At 37.8% G+C, this 14,778-nt stretch overlaps 1 protein-coding gene and 1 long non-coding RNA gene across 3 annotated transcripts; both read left to right on the top strand.

Moving 5' to 3' along the window:
* Window positions 1-763: 763 nt before the first annotated feature.
* Window positions 764-8,606, top strand: dhdds (dehydrodolichyl diphosphate synthase). 2 transcript variants are annotated; one of them, XM_014408221.2, is made up of 9 exons: window positions 764-887; window positions 1,284-1,353; window positions 2,091-2,207; window positions 2,303-2,445; window positions 3,605-3,721; window positions 3,808-3,909; window positions 4,022-4,136; window positions 6,306-6,413; window positions 7,881-8,606. In XM_014408221.2, exons 2-9 carry the CDS (start codon window positions 1,291-1,293, stop codon window positions 8,121-8,123), a joined length of 1,008 nt encoding a protein of 335 aa, XP_014263707.1. In that variant the 5' UTR covers window positions 764-887; window positions 1,284-1,290; the 3' UTR covers window positions 8,124-8,606. The 2 variants fall into 2 exon arrangements, with proteins under 2 accessions (XP_014263707.1, XP_076746256.1); XM_076890141.1 differs by lacking the exon at window positions 764-887 and adding an exon at window positions 932-1,208.
* Window positions 8,607-9,984: 1,378 nt separating this feature from the next.
* Window positions 9,985-13,479, top strand: LOC101465546 (uncharacterized). Its single transcript, XR_001341664.3, has 6 exons — window positions 9,985-10,178; window positions 11,553-11,570; window positions 11,903-11,932; window positions 12,266-12,313; window positions 12,430-12,486; window positions 12,829-13,479. It is a non-coding gene; the product is annotated as an uncharacterized LOC101465546 (long non-coding RNA).
* The last annotated feature ends 1,299 nt before the right edge of the window (window positions 13,480-14,778 follow it).

Raw genomic sequence — 14,778 nt, 5'->3', positions numbered from 1 at the left:
GGACATTTTGAAGCTCTTCTTAAGATGTTGGCTGCTTTTTGTTCTGTTCTCTGTCAAAATATTCCCACACTGCATGGTGGCTCAAAAGTAGAGAGTACTTTTCTGCATTCATAATTGCATCAATTTTGACAAGATCCCCAACACCACTGGTTGCAATGCAGCCTAAAACTATAGCCTGCACCAGCAGATAGCTGCAGACTGTTGTACTGCTCTCACGACCTCCTCAGTACTGACAGTAATTTGAACCAAACATTTTATAATTGGATTCATCGCTCCATAACATCTGTTTCCATCGATTTTCAGTCCACTTCTTATATAATATGGCACACCTCCGCCTTTTCTCACTGTTTCCATTCGTTAAGAATGGCTTCTTGACAGCCACCCTTCCACTGACACGATTGCTGATGAGGTCTCAGTGAACAGTAAATGGATCAGCTGAAGGGCAAGGTGCATCTCTCAGGTCCAGTGTCAGGTGTTTGTTGGATTTTTTCCTATTTATTATTGGATTATTATATTACAACCCCCCCCCCCCCAACACACACACACACACACACACACACTCTCAAACCCCATTGATGTCTTTGGCTTTTTATGTTCGATTTAATATTTTTTTAAAAAGACATTAAAAAGATATTAAAAATAATAGATTTTAATTTACTTGTCATCCCTTAGTTCATATTGTGGTGTTTTTACTTCAGTAAACGTTGAGAAGACCACTTCCCTTTAGTTAAGGAAATCACAGTCAGTCCTTTGATTGAAGCGTAGCGTGCGTCCATCCGCATGATTCAAAAATCTACTAACTGCTGACAGGAAGTCGTCAGCACGCTCATACGTCACTTCACTCCAATACGGAAGAGGTCGTCATCGTTAAGGCTGTGAGTTGGAAGGTATGTGAAATGTGATAAACGATCGCAGTTTGTGAGTAGAACAGCTCGTGCTTCAGTAGTTTGAATGAATGAAGCACTGTATGTGTTTCCTGGGCAACGAGGGCGCCCGTCAGTCCTTTTCCAGTCTCGCGGCGGTTTAGTTCCCTGCAGGTCTCGTGAGCCGGGCTTGCAGTTAACGGTGAAATCCATAAGTGGCTGCAAATGTAATGCAATATCTTCTAAAAATGGGACGTTAATGTGGGAACCAGATGCCTTCCCTTTCGTGAAAGCTAAAACTTGGTGAAGTTTTTTTTTTTTCTTCTGGAAGAGGGAGTGTGTGCGGTAGGAGTGCTCATTGAATTCCCCCCCCCCCCCCCAACCACCTTTTTATAAATAAACCTTTCTGTCTTTCGGCAGCACGGATATGTCGTGGATAAAAGAAGGCGAGTTGTCCCTGCTTGAAAAGATTTCTGCCAATATACTAAAGGTAAGCTGTACGTTATAAGTTGGCTGTCTTTTCCAGCCTCGCTTTTGTCGGTCTTCTGCCTTTCTGTGACTCAAATCAAATCACTTTTATTGTCACATCACATGTGCTGGTACACTGGTACAGCGCATACGAGTGAAATTCTTGTGTGCAGGCTTCACAAGCAACAGAGGTGTGCAATATATAAGAAAGGGAATCTGAGAATTATACGAATGCATATATGTATACCAAATATGTGTGCCTTGACAAAAATATCAAGTATGTCATTTCAGAGTATCTGGATAGAAAATAGAGTGACAAACTGAGCCATTTAGAAAACATCAAACTATTTATTTATTTGTTTGACAAGGTTAAGATTCAGAAAATACCATAAAGAAAAGCTTACAAATAATAATAATAATAATAATAATAATAGTTCTTAATTAAATATCTAGGGGCATGAGCTGGTGCTATTGTCTGTAACCCCTGAGGGGGCCACAGGGAATGACTTATTAGTTATCGTTCAAAATGCAAACATATTAGTTGATGGTGATGAGGGGGGTTTTTTTTAATCTGGAAATTGCTATTTTATTTAAATTTGAAATGTTTCGAAAAAAAGTTGTACGTGACATTTTTGTGATAAGATATCAGCAGATATCTACATAGCATTAGACAGTGTTGGTCTTTTATGGATTACCGTAGATTGCATTAATGCTTTTTCTTCTGCATTTCTTTGGACTCTTTTGACTGTTGTCTTTCAGGCAGGACCCATGCCTAAACATGTGGCCTTCATCATGGATGGTAATCGACGTTTTGCACGTAAGAAAAACATGGAACGGCAGGAAGGACACATGCAGGGCTTCAACAAGCTGGCAGAGGTGAGTTTGGGGGTTTCGGCTATAGGAAATGCATGTCACATGGGCAGAAACAAATTGATGATGTGTGTCAAAATGCTTCGTCTTCTCCACACCAGACACTACGTTGGTGCAAGCATCTGAACATCCCAGAGGTGACGGTGTATGCCTTCAGCATTGAGAACTTCAAGCGCACCGAAGATGAGGTGGATGGTTTGATGGAGCTCGCCAGGCAGAAGTTTGAAAGGCTGCTGGAGGAACAGTGAGTTTCGAGCTGAGTTTTCCACTTTGCTTGTGGTCACAGTTTGTACATCATATGATTCATTGCTTCCTTAAAGTAAAGTTTAGAAAGAGTGACTTGCAGCGCTCAAGCATAAATCTGAAGTTAAAGTAAATGAGGGTCTGTACATGAGAAAACAATTTTAAACCAGTTTTGACGACCTGTTTCCAGCAGAGGCACGAGATCCTTGGAGTTCACCTTTAGGGTGGGCTTGGATGGAAATCTGTTGTTATTTGTTTGTTTGTTACTTTTGGTTCAGACAGACACAACAACAGTGTTGACACAGAAACATTTACTAATGCAATGCATCAGACACTGAGTCAGATGCAGTGTGCTAATGGTGGGATGGCCAAGAGGAAGCAAGGGAGTCTGTTATTTCCACTGGTCTCTTCAATAGTGCTTACTTTTTCACTGTAGTGCAGTATGTCAAGCTCAGACTAGTCAACTAACGTGGATTCTCTTTTCATTTTACTCTGTGGTCATTGTGGTGCATGTACTATTTATTTATTAAGCAGCTGATGACTGCTGCAGATACATTTTCAAGCTAAGGTGGAGGCCTGTTAGTCTGCAAGCCATTTCTCTCTGTTTCCACACAAGTATGAAATATTTTACAGCTGACTTATTTCTTCACTTTGGAGAAATAAAACAAAGAGCTTGCTGACTAATCCATTGCTTAATATTGCCCTTTAGTCTGTATTTGTTGCACACAAGACTGTGGTATAAGTAGCTCACTTGTTCAAATGCCATGTTTTGCTCCTTTTTTTTTTTAATCTGAGTAACCTGTCTAAAGAATTTAACACTGTAAAAAAAAAAAAAAAAATCCCCTTCTATTGGATGTTGTATTATGTCTATCAAAATTTGGACAAATTTGTTTATGAGGCTGCTGGCTGTTTATGATACAAGGTTATTATTTTTCGAACGATTGACATCCTTATGACAAACCACTTTTGCACAGTGCTGGACAGCAGACTCTTTCAAGTCCACTGTACACACTGAGTACTCAAAATTCTCCGGAGTCTCCTTTGTGTTTTTCTGGGTAGAAAATGCAGACAGACAAGTTTCAGGATCCTGAGTAGTCTTTCTGTATATCCTGTTCATCTTCATGCTTTTCCTATAAATGTCTTTCGGCTTTGTTTTGCAGTGAAAATCTAGAGAAACATGGCGTTTGTATCCGAGTGCTGGGCGACTTGAATATGCTGCCACTTGACCTTCAACAGCTTATTGCCAAAGCCGTGTTCACAACCAGGAATCACAATAAGTATGCTTAGTAGCTTGTGTTTTTCATTGTGCATGATATCCTGTACATTAGAAGTGACCACAGCACCACAAATTCTTGTTTTGTAGGTGTTTTGTCAATGTGTGTTTTGCCTACACATCAAGATATGAAATCACCAATGCAGTCAGGGAAATGGCATGGGGAGTAGAGCAAGGCCTGATCAAAGGAAGGTAAACGAAACAGCAATGAGTTCATCTTGTCATCCTTTGTTAAATACTCTGTAGAAAGGTGTCCTGGAGAGCCATTGTGTTAACAAGCTGTTTGTGTTTCTGTGATGTGTAGTGATGTGTCGGAGGCATTGCTAAGTGAGTGTCTGTACAGCAATAACTCGCCAAATCCTGATTTGCTCATCCGCACCTCTGGAGAGGTGCGCCTCAGCGACTTCCTTCTTTGGCAGGTGAGAGTGAGATGGGTGTCATCAACAGCTAATAAAGTTCACCATACACGGTCCCAATCAAAAGTTTAATACCACTTGAAAAATGGCAAAAAATCATGTTTTGCATGGTTAGTTCTTAACAAGGTTTCAAGTAGAGCTTCAATATGCAACAAGAAGAAATGGGAGTGAGACACAACATTTTTTTTTGAGCATGCAAATGATTGAAAACAACGCTTAAAATGAAACAGGCTGTTTTACAGTTGATCAAAAGTTTAGGACCACATGCCTTTAAAAGGCCAAATCTGTGCAAAAATGAGGATTCATTGTCATTTTCTGTGAGGTAGTCACACTGTCGTCACGTTCTGATGGCAAAGGCAAAAAGAACCCTTTCCCTTTTTGAACGTGGTCAAGTTGTTGAACTGCATAAGCAGGGTCTCTCACAGTGCGCCATCGCTGCTAAGGTGGGATGCAGTAAGACAGTCATTTGGAATTTCTTAAACGATCCTGAGGGTTATGAAACGCAAAGGTCAAGTGGAAGATGATCCCGATGGTTTCCAACATTACTGCCGTGACAAGAGGTGTTTTGGATGAAAACGCTTGCATCAAGCATACCGCAACAAATTTTTGCATTAATCAATAATAACGGTGAAGCTACTCATTGCTGAGTTCATATTTGGAACTTTGATTTCTGTTTTGAGGTAGTTTATGTTTTTTGGTTGTGTGGTTTTTGTTTTTTTTTTGAAGGTGTGGTCCTAAACTTGTGATCAGCTGTAAAACAGCCTGTTTCAGTTTAATCGCTGTTTTCAATTAGTTGCATGCTTAAAAAAAATGTTTTGTCTCACTCCCATTTCTTCTCGTTGTATGTTGAAGCTCTACTTGGAACCTTGTTAAGATCCAACCATGCAAAATATGATATTTTAGCCATTTTTCAAATGGTCTTAAACTTTTGATTGGGACCGCATTTCCCACAAACCTCATCTTCATTTAGACTGATTCTCTCCTATTGATCTCTAAGCAACTCTAACACTTACATCATATAAACTATCCAATCTTCCCTCAGCTCTTCAGTGAGGTGTTGTTGTTATAATTCATTTTAAAATTTTTAAATATGATCAATTTATTTGGCTCCATACCACAGGGCTCTAAGGTGACTGCAGTTACTTACTACCTGTAAAGCATTCACTTAATCCAAATGTTTTAGCCACTTACAGGCCATCCTGGCCTTTATTTCAAATGCTCAAGAGTTCTTACAAATTAGTCATTTGCAATAATTTGCATAGGAATTGTTTGTTTGAACAATTCCAGTCAGGATGTCCCCAATTTGAGAATGTTGCAATATAAAGCCCATTGAAATGACTGTTGTTGCCAGCTGGTGCTGCATATATAAACTTGAATTGATTTACCCCTGAAGATGGGGCTGTTTTTCTATGAAACTATGAAAACAGCAAAGTAGGATTTCGATTTATGCTTGGTTGAGTCTTTAGGGATCATGATGATTTAGGAGCAGGGTTTTTCCTGGCTCCAAACGAAAATCTGAATACTGCTCAAGTATTGAGATGTACTACTTTATTTAATTTCTGGCCTTTTAATAAACATGTGTGTTTTATTCCAACCCCTTTTATCGCAGGAAAGGGCTTGATGAGTAATGTTTTTTTGTGAATTAAGAACAGAGTAACACTGGTGGTTGGACTTGTTTTGCAGGATGTATTGGTCATTCATGATGTTAACCTTCAAAGCTGTCTGTGAAAATAATCCAGCAAAACTGTCTGATGCCAAAAGAAACCAATCTGTGATGAGTGTTTCATTGTATGAGTACAGTTACAGTTTATATTTAATTCACTATCAGTGTTTTTATCTAGTGACCATCAGGGATGGTAAGTACTTGGGTTTTACAAGAAAAAAATAGTCTTGAACAGCTGAAACAGACTCCGAGAGAATTCTTTGTATCTCCTCTGACTTATCTTTCTATATATATCTTTAGTGATTTATTTGCACGTAAGATTTTCTTTCTACATTCCTTAAAGCCTGTGACAAGTCTCCCTTCCAGTTTGGGGGTGCAATCACTGAAAGACAGTATTAACCTAATGACTGGGTTACAGCACAAATTGTAAAAGCTTTATTTTGTTCTTCCAGTTTTTTCTCAGATACCCTGTAAACTTGTATTGGTTTTCGTGTGTGCTCTTTCTGCAGACCTCTCACTCCTGCCTAGTATTTCAGTCCGTTCTGTGGCCAGAGTACTCATTCTGGAACCTGTGTGAAGCCATTCTGCAGTATCAATTAAATCACAAATCCATCCAGGTAAGGATAATACTGAGACAGAATTAGGGTTTACTCACACTGTGTGAGCCACGCGGTGTGTCCGAGCGCATTTGACAAGAGTCATCACTCATGTTAGGTTAAGTAACTAGTTCAGGTTCACTCATGGAATTTCAGTCTTTTCCCAATTAAAGCTATCTCCATGAAAATCTGCATTTAGTGATGAATCTATAATGTGAGGGAACCCTGAGTCACAGCTTCCAAGAACTGCCCCAGTTAAACAAATGTGCTCTCCCAGAGTGATTTTCAAAAGCATGTGTGCACGTAAGAAAGAGGGAACGAACATGAGAAAGGAGTTTATTTGTTTAGACCAGGGATGTCAAACTCATTTTACATTGTGGGCCACATACAGCCCACTTTGATCCGAAGTAGGCTAGATCAGTGAAACTCACTATAAGAAAAAAGAAGTGCAGTCTCAACAGTATGTGTCAGTTTTTCGTGTTTAGTTTGAATACTCCATAGCTTTTTGTCCCCAGAGTTGGAAGGGCTGTGTAGAGTGAGGCAGTCGAAGAATACGGTGTGTTTTTGGGGTCATCATGTTTGTTATTTTTGGCCTCCTTTATTTCCTTGCTGGGAAGGATCTAAATGTGACTAAAGGTCCTGTATAACTAGAATAATATTATTTAGAAGCAGCACAAAAATGTACTTTCAGATGTCTAATATAACTGAACCATACCGCTCTTTTGGTTTTGAACCTAATTGGACTTAGCTGTTTGGGTATTACTGTAGTTATGACCCCTGTCACCCACTGTCGGCCATGCTCTGCTTTTCATTAATGTGATGGCAGCTGACTGTGTCAGCTCCATGTTGCACCCTGGTCGCTGTTATGACTGACTCAAAGGCCGCAGCAAAGAAGAATAAAGAGAACAAATATTTATTTAACTTAATAGGAATAAATGTGTCAGTATCAGTGGCTTAAAGAGGTGTATGGACTTGTTGGCAAATATGTTCAAGTATAAGTGCAAACACAGGGAAGCAAGTGAGACACGGGGCATGGATACGGTGCATGTCTTCCCTGCATTTTTGTGAGTTCTTTGGAACAGAACTTCCAGCTGCTCCACCCACCCCAAAGGGATCACTACAATGGAAAGATCCCCATGTTTGATTTGGCACAGAGGTTGCAATTTTTCTGATGAAACCCTCCATTTATCAGAGCTTTTGGACAAGCACTATGAGTATACTAGATTGTGACACGCTGGCACTTGGTTAGTTGTTTTGGAGAATCATAAGCAGCAATAAGCAGCTGTGTTATGCATCCCATATCTGAAAAGGGCTTATGTTTTGGCTGTGTGAGTTGCAGGTTCATCACTTGTTAACCGTAGCAATTAATGTAGATCAGTGTTACTTTGTGAAACAGTGTTGTTAAACAGGCAGAGAAAGATTAAAGTAACTCCTGTATCTATGTATATATTTAAATGTATGTCTAATTTGGTGTGTTTGTTATTACAGAAAGCTAGAGACCTCCATCGAGAGCATCAGGCTCTGCAGCAGCTAGAAGCAGATCGTGCTTGTGTAGCAGAGCTCTTGCAGCATCACAGCAATGGAAAGCCCGTCGATAGCCAGAGAAGACAAGAGGCGCTACTACACTACACTTCCTGCCGGGAAGAACGAGTTCGAGACTTCCTAGAAGCACTGAAGCACAAAAGAGACTCTTTCTTTTCTGACTTATGCAGTGAATCCTTGTTGGCCTAAGAATACATAGAAGAACAAATCTTCTGAAGCGGGGACGAAGCCTCTCCTATGTCCTCTTCCCAAAAGGGCTTCTGTGGAAAAGGGAAGAGCAAGCAGTAACTGGGAGCGGTTTTATTTTGTTGCTGATTCATATAAGAGGGCAGTTTTACCCCTATGGGGCTGTAGAATAATCCTGCTATTTATGATTGTAGATTTAAAAACTCTAATAGGTGGAAATGACTGGTCAAGATGTAGTTAAATCATCGTATAAACTGTCAGTTAAATGCATGCCGTTGAACGGAAGGTCATTTTATGTGAGTGAAAGCCACGGATCCTGTGTTTCGGTTCCAAAACATTCGTCCACAGAACTTTTAAATTGTTGTTGAAGCATAAAGTGTTGTTTGTTGACTGTGATTTTGATTACATAACTATATTTTGACCAGCTTTCTGGAACAAAATAAAATGATTACTGTATGTCAGATATGATTAAATGATGTGAAATTCTCTGTTTTGTACTTACATACTACAAGTCTAAGCTTTTGTCTCCATTTGGCTTCCAAAATATGGTTATCTATTGTCTTAACTTGTGCAGCAAAAAATATGTGTGTGGTCCATGCTGCTGATATATATGGACTCTCAGGGGGAAAACTGGTGATGGTGTTTTATTGGATTAACGAGTCGTTTTTGCAAGTAGATGACTTTCAGCACATAAAACTGTACCGATATAATTTCTGCTGCTACCTGTTGGAAGTATTGAGCCTTAAAGCTTATCAACTACTAATACGCTATGTATTGCAAAAATTTAAATAACTGCTTGTAATTGCTATTCTGCATCTCAGTTGGTGGTATAACACAAGCAAAGAACCACTTTTACTTTTTCCAGCTGGATGTTTGTTGGGTTTTGTTTATTTGGGAAAAAATTGAAGAAAAAATGTCCCAATTTTATCCAAGAAGTCCTCAGTCTTTAAATCACAAACTCAAATGCAAGACATCTCTTCATAAAATCATCATATTTGGATCTTGTCCCTCCAGAGGAAACACTTCTAGGAACCAATTTTATTTAACTTGCATCATCTATACACTGACAGAAGAATTGATAAACTTTGGTAGAACTAGAAACACCATACTATAAACATACTGCCCCACAAAAATATGCTTATATACACATACATAGGTATAAGCATGAATTTATACTCATCAGGCATACAGTCCTGGAATATTCTGGAATATTACTACTAATGCACAGACATGTGAACAGTATTTTAGTGTTGAATAGGTATCCTACTTTTAGCTATTTAATATATAGTCAGATAGCTTAAAATCCACTAAACATCTACCAGTTACAAATTGTATATGTCTGTATTAGTATTTCTTCACACAACGCTTGGTTTGACCCTCAATCCCTCAGGTAATAATAATAATGACTAAATGTTGATTTTTGGTTTTACACAGGGCTAAAATTACAGTCTTACATGCCCAAGCCAAATAGACATTCATCCACCACAAGCTGACAGAAAGCACCATAGTCTAATCTTCACCCGCGACCGTATTTTGCCTCAAAGCTATGACATCAAACAACGTGATTGGTCAGTTGCAACGCGGGGATATTAGATACACCATAAAATTTGGTTCTGGCGGACTTTGTGAGCAAAAATTGTTCAGTTTATCCGATAGACGGTGAGAAAAGGTGCAACGACTTTGACGCGCCATTATCTGCGTATTTATTTTTTCGGTACAGCAGAACGAATCAGTCGTTCATACAGCGCCACCCCGCGACTATAATCCGTATTCCTTCAAGTTGCCGTCTGCCTTTTTAACAAATGGGAGGCGCCTCCAACCCACGTGACGCCTTTCTATCCAATGGCGAGATTCGAAACACAAAACTGGTTCAAACCGGTTTCGTTCTTATATTTCAGTGTATAAACTACAAGAACATTCGTTTGCATTATACATTCGCCATTTTCCGCTGTGCGCGCTTGGTTGGCGTCTGTTATCGCTTCGAAAAAAGCCATTTTCGCAGCTGTATTTTCCTGACGTTTTTCTTCGTTTCCCGCTGAGAACATGGGCAAAGCAAAGGTAAAAAAAAAACATGAATTTAAATTTAATTTAAGTCTGTGCACTGGAATCGTTTTCGTAGCATTAAGTTAACACAAGACTGCGCCTGATATTTCTGCTTAAGAAGAACGTCATCATCCCTAACAAGCGTTTTAGCAATGGCGGTCTGACAGTGGAGAGGAGCGCAAGCATCCTCCCACTCGTCGAAAACAAAAGTTGAAATTTTTGCTCATGGTTTTAAATTATTCTTATGAGTTAAACGCGCACAGTTGCGTGTATTTTTGTAAATTTTTTGTCTTCCAGCGCCAAACTCTGGTTAGTCCAGCCGTTGACATTGCGTTGTGCAAAATTTCTGACACCATCTTTTTTCCCCCCCTCTCTTTGGCAGTAGGCAGGGCACAAATCTTGCTGTTGTAAACGCAGTAACAAACTTTCGATATGGACAATGACTGTTTTTCTTTATTCTTTTTCTCAACCTGCGCGTCGATGCTTGAATGCATAACTTGGGATCCGAATTAATGAAGATAAATATGAACTGCGCCGTTATCAAGCAATCAAAATAAGCTCGAACGCAGGCTGCAAATTTGAGGAAGGAGTTGGGGGAGGGGAGGTGGCGATTATTATTTTTTTCCGCTCAGGTTTTGAATAATATGTGCCAGCCTGGTTCTTGCATCGTCGTTTGAAATGGGTTTGTTAACAGTAGTAAATATTTATTAAAAACGTCAAACGCGATTGGATTGCAGTTTGCAAGTGCGCAGCAGGAAAAAACGTATAAATACAAAAATAAGAATTTTTTTTTTTGCACATTTGTGTGCGTTTTATCGTATTTTCAACACATTAATTTAAGGTGCAGTGAGTGGCCATACTATTAAAAAAATGCATATTTAACGATTTAAAATTAAATTATCACAACAGGATTGTTTGGGGTGTTTTTCGATGAAAATCTCAGTCTCATCCGTGATTTTTTTTTTTTTTTTTTTTTTTTTGTCTTCCTTGAAACCTCTCCAGGCATTCGTTGAGCTCCATTTGTCGTAGGTACAGATTAGTAAAGTAGTAATCTTATCAGTTTCCCAACAGCTGTCTGTAGGCGCGCACTGATACAAAACAAAGGAAGCTGTCAGGGCGCCAAGGCGGTGTCATGGTGACAGGACTGCCCAAATTTGAATTCAAATATGCGCGGGAAAGCTCTTTGTGAACTTGAAAAATCAAGAGCAGTGTTAAAAAAATGTAACATATATATTAGATCTTCTGTGAACATTTTTATATTAAAACAATGTAAAATAGTGCACACAGAAAATAAAAAAAAGTTTTGTGCTATTTAAATCTGTATTTATTATTATTATTATGTAGTTTTACTTTTCAGTTTGTAATGTTTTCCCCTTCCTTGTCTTACAGGCACCTGCTTCCTCTGAGGTTTGTCTAAAATGAATATATTTTTATATTGTGTTGATGCAGCAGTTGCATTTAGAATTTGTGGATAAATGCTTGTTTTTGATGTATCGTTTGTATGTTTTTTGCCACTGATATAATATATTTTGTGCCCTTATTTAGGATGATGAGTGTTGTACTTAGTTAATATATTTATTCAAACTCTACTCCCATTTTCATCTCTTTTTTTTGCTTTTGTTTTAACTTACTTTTTGCAATTGCATACTCTTTAAAGGTCATGTATAAACAAAGCTATTAATATTGATGCAAAATAAGACACTGTTTGTTTTAACTTTCACTTCCTTGTGGCTCTACAGCCTAAGAGAACCTCTGCACGGCTGGCATTAGTAAGTTCTTTTTAAACACAATTAAGCATTTTTAGATGTACTCTGTATATTTAATGTGCATTATCCTGTCGTTTTTGTTAAATGTTCACTATTTTTTGTAAGAAGCAACCACTTGAAATTGAAGTAGTCTATCATGTGTGTATTAAATTTAAATTTTACATTTTTTAAGAATATATTAAAGGTTCTCTTACACTCTTACCTAATGTGACATGAGGATGTAGCCCATGATCAAGAAGTTTATTAACTTGTAATAAGCTTTTATTACCTAGGATTTCACGGATCTATATTCTGTTATCTCAAACTGATTTAAATATCTTCTTTCTTGTCTTGTAGAAACCGAAACCTGCGGCAGTGGAGGCTAAGAAAAAGGCTGTTGCAAAGGTATTGAACCAAAATCTTGCACGCTTACTATGGGGGAACAGCTCTGTAAGATGTTTGCCACATGTTTGCTTGATTCATTTCTGTGATTAATTTGTTACTATCATTTTATTTTCTAGAGGGCACCCAAAACAAAGAAAGCCAAACCCGCTGAGAATGGGAGCACCAAGGCTGAGGTTTGTTTCTGTTACACTGCAAATTAATAAATGTTACATCAAACAGATGTTCTTATATTTTCCAGGTCGTTTCTCCTTTTTTATGTTATCTTAACTTATTTGCTTTAATTGTTCATGAGTTTAAAGATTAAATGAGTAAAAAAAGAACTAGATATTAAAAAAATGATGTGTGTGAGTTCTGGAAACCTGTGAGGCAGTTACTGTTTTATTTGTTCTCATAATGGATAAGTGTTGCAAGGACTCCTTTTAATATAATCAATAAAATTAAGAATAAGTTGTCATGTGACTAAAACAATGCAGTTGACATTGCTGTTGGCGTGTTTTTTGTTTTTCTGTCCGCAGGAGCCCAAGGCTGAAGCCACTGAAGCCAAATGAATAGTGGTTGATGTGCTCACTCTGTGTACTTGGTGATTGTACAGTTTTAAATAAGTATTTTTTACCAAGTTTTATATTACAAATGTCATTTATAGTTTTGTTTTTGGCTTGCACTTGATGTAACAAAATTTTGTTTTCACATTCATATCCATTTTATATCAATTTTAAAAACGGATACCGTCCATATCCTGTAGTCGTGGCATTTTTTTAGTTTGTCTAATCCAGATTTGTTTTAAACTTCTAAACAACAGATGTAACAGCTTTTCCAACAAGTTGGATTTTGAATCTAATTGTAAACATAAGGCAGCTAAAGCATAAAATCTTGCAGGAGAATATGAATTTGCCGCTTATCTCCTTGTAGTTTAATGTTGAACTAATAAAATTATTGCTTTCCAAATGTTTTAAAAACATTGTATGTTGATGTAAAATGCCACAGACAAAAAAAAGAATACTGTTATTAGGTCAAAAAAAATGTTTAAGTTTGATGCGTCCCAAAAAAATGGCTGATGTGAACCCAGTCATCTGATAAAAACTTCTGTTAAGTTATGTTTCTGTTTTCTGCTTTTCTGACTCCAATGGTTGATCTTAATGTTCTTGAATAAAAATTTTCAAAATGTCCTTTTTGGGGTCACTGTTGAAATGGAAATCCTCGATGAAGGAGCAGAAAAATGGAAATGCTGCGACACGACGTTTGAAAAGGTGATGCAGCGACCTTGAAAAGGTTTCATCATAAACAAACTGCAGGCTCCACCATTTTGGCAGGACATCCATTTTAGTTTACATCCATGGGGTCTCGTCCCTACTTGTGACTGCTTGGGTATTGCTGTTAGGCTTGGCTTTCTATTTTCAACAGGCTAGTTAATTTTCACACTTCTCTATGTGGAAATGTTACTGGTATAATTTGTAATTTAATATAAATTGTTACTAAATTATCACCCAAGGACTGGCACTTAAAGGCTTTAAATATTTATTTAAGGTTGTCATGTAAATGAAATTTTAAGCAGCTGCTAGTGTTTTTTTTGTACCTGTTTTGGGTATATTTAAACTTGTTAGCACTATAATGAGAGAAAAAATAAACCTTAAGACAAGGTGATCTCATTGCATTAACCATTAAAATACGCAAAGTGTGACGTGTAAATGTTTATTGGTAACTTGAGCAATCATTAATGTAGAGCGCTAGAAAAATATTTTATTCAAGTGGAAGTTATCTCACAAAAGCCTGCAACGCCTTAAAGCTATACACTAAATGCCACATTTGATCACCACCTTAAACACAACTATATTACTGTCACCTAAAAACTACATAAACTTAAAGAATACAAAATTTGCCACTTAAGTCCAATAAACAAAAATAATCAGTGTATAGTCACAGATTCATTTATGAAATTATTCCATTTACCTTCAACCTTAAAAGTACCTTTTAATTTTGTTTGTTTTTAGCTTGTTCTTTGCTCTTCCACATTTTGTATTGGAGTGAGTTTTAATTTTCACTTCAATTGGAATATTTTACATAACATAACTACTGGATGTTGATGCTTCAGGGGTTTACACCTCTGGATATCCTCATCACTGTCTTTGCTCCATAGCACCAGCAGGAGTCAGTGCCACATCACCACAGAGAGATGAGGTGCATATCGTTGTTCCTGCGGGGGTCTCCCTCTCCTTTGGCCTATACAGCTCCTGAAACTCGGTCAAACATGACGCATTATTGAGGGTGCTGACGTATCTCTGAGGATGTCATCCCTTTTTTTAGGCTAGTGTATTAGTGCTTCTATACAGACAAAGCAGCAAATGATAATAATATTCAGATATGGTGCAGGTTTAATCTTTCTTTCTTTTTCTTTCTTTCATTCTCAACAAGCAATATAGAGCAAGGCAAAAGTACAGTTGATTTTATTAGTTTCAATTATTACAAAA

This window comes from Maylandia zebra, linkage group LG11 (assembly GCF_041146795.1).
Source record: "Maylandia zebra isolate NMK-2024a linkage group LG11, Mzebra_GT3a, whole genome shotgun sequence".
Classification (NCBI taxonomy): Eukaryota; Metazoa; Chordata; class Actinopteri; order Cichliformes; family Cichlidae; genus Maylandia; species Maylandia zebra.
The sequence above is the reverse complement of the archived record's forward strand: the minus strand, read 5'-3'. Positions and strand labels throughout refer to the sequence as shown.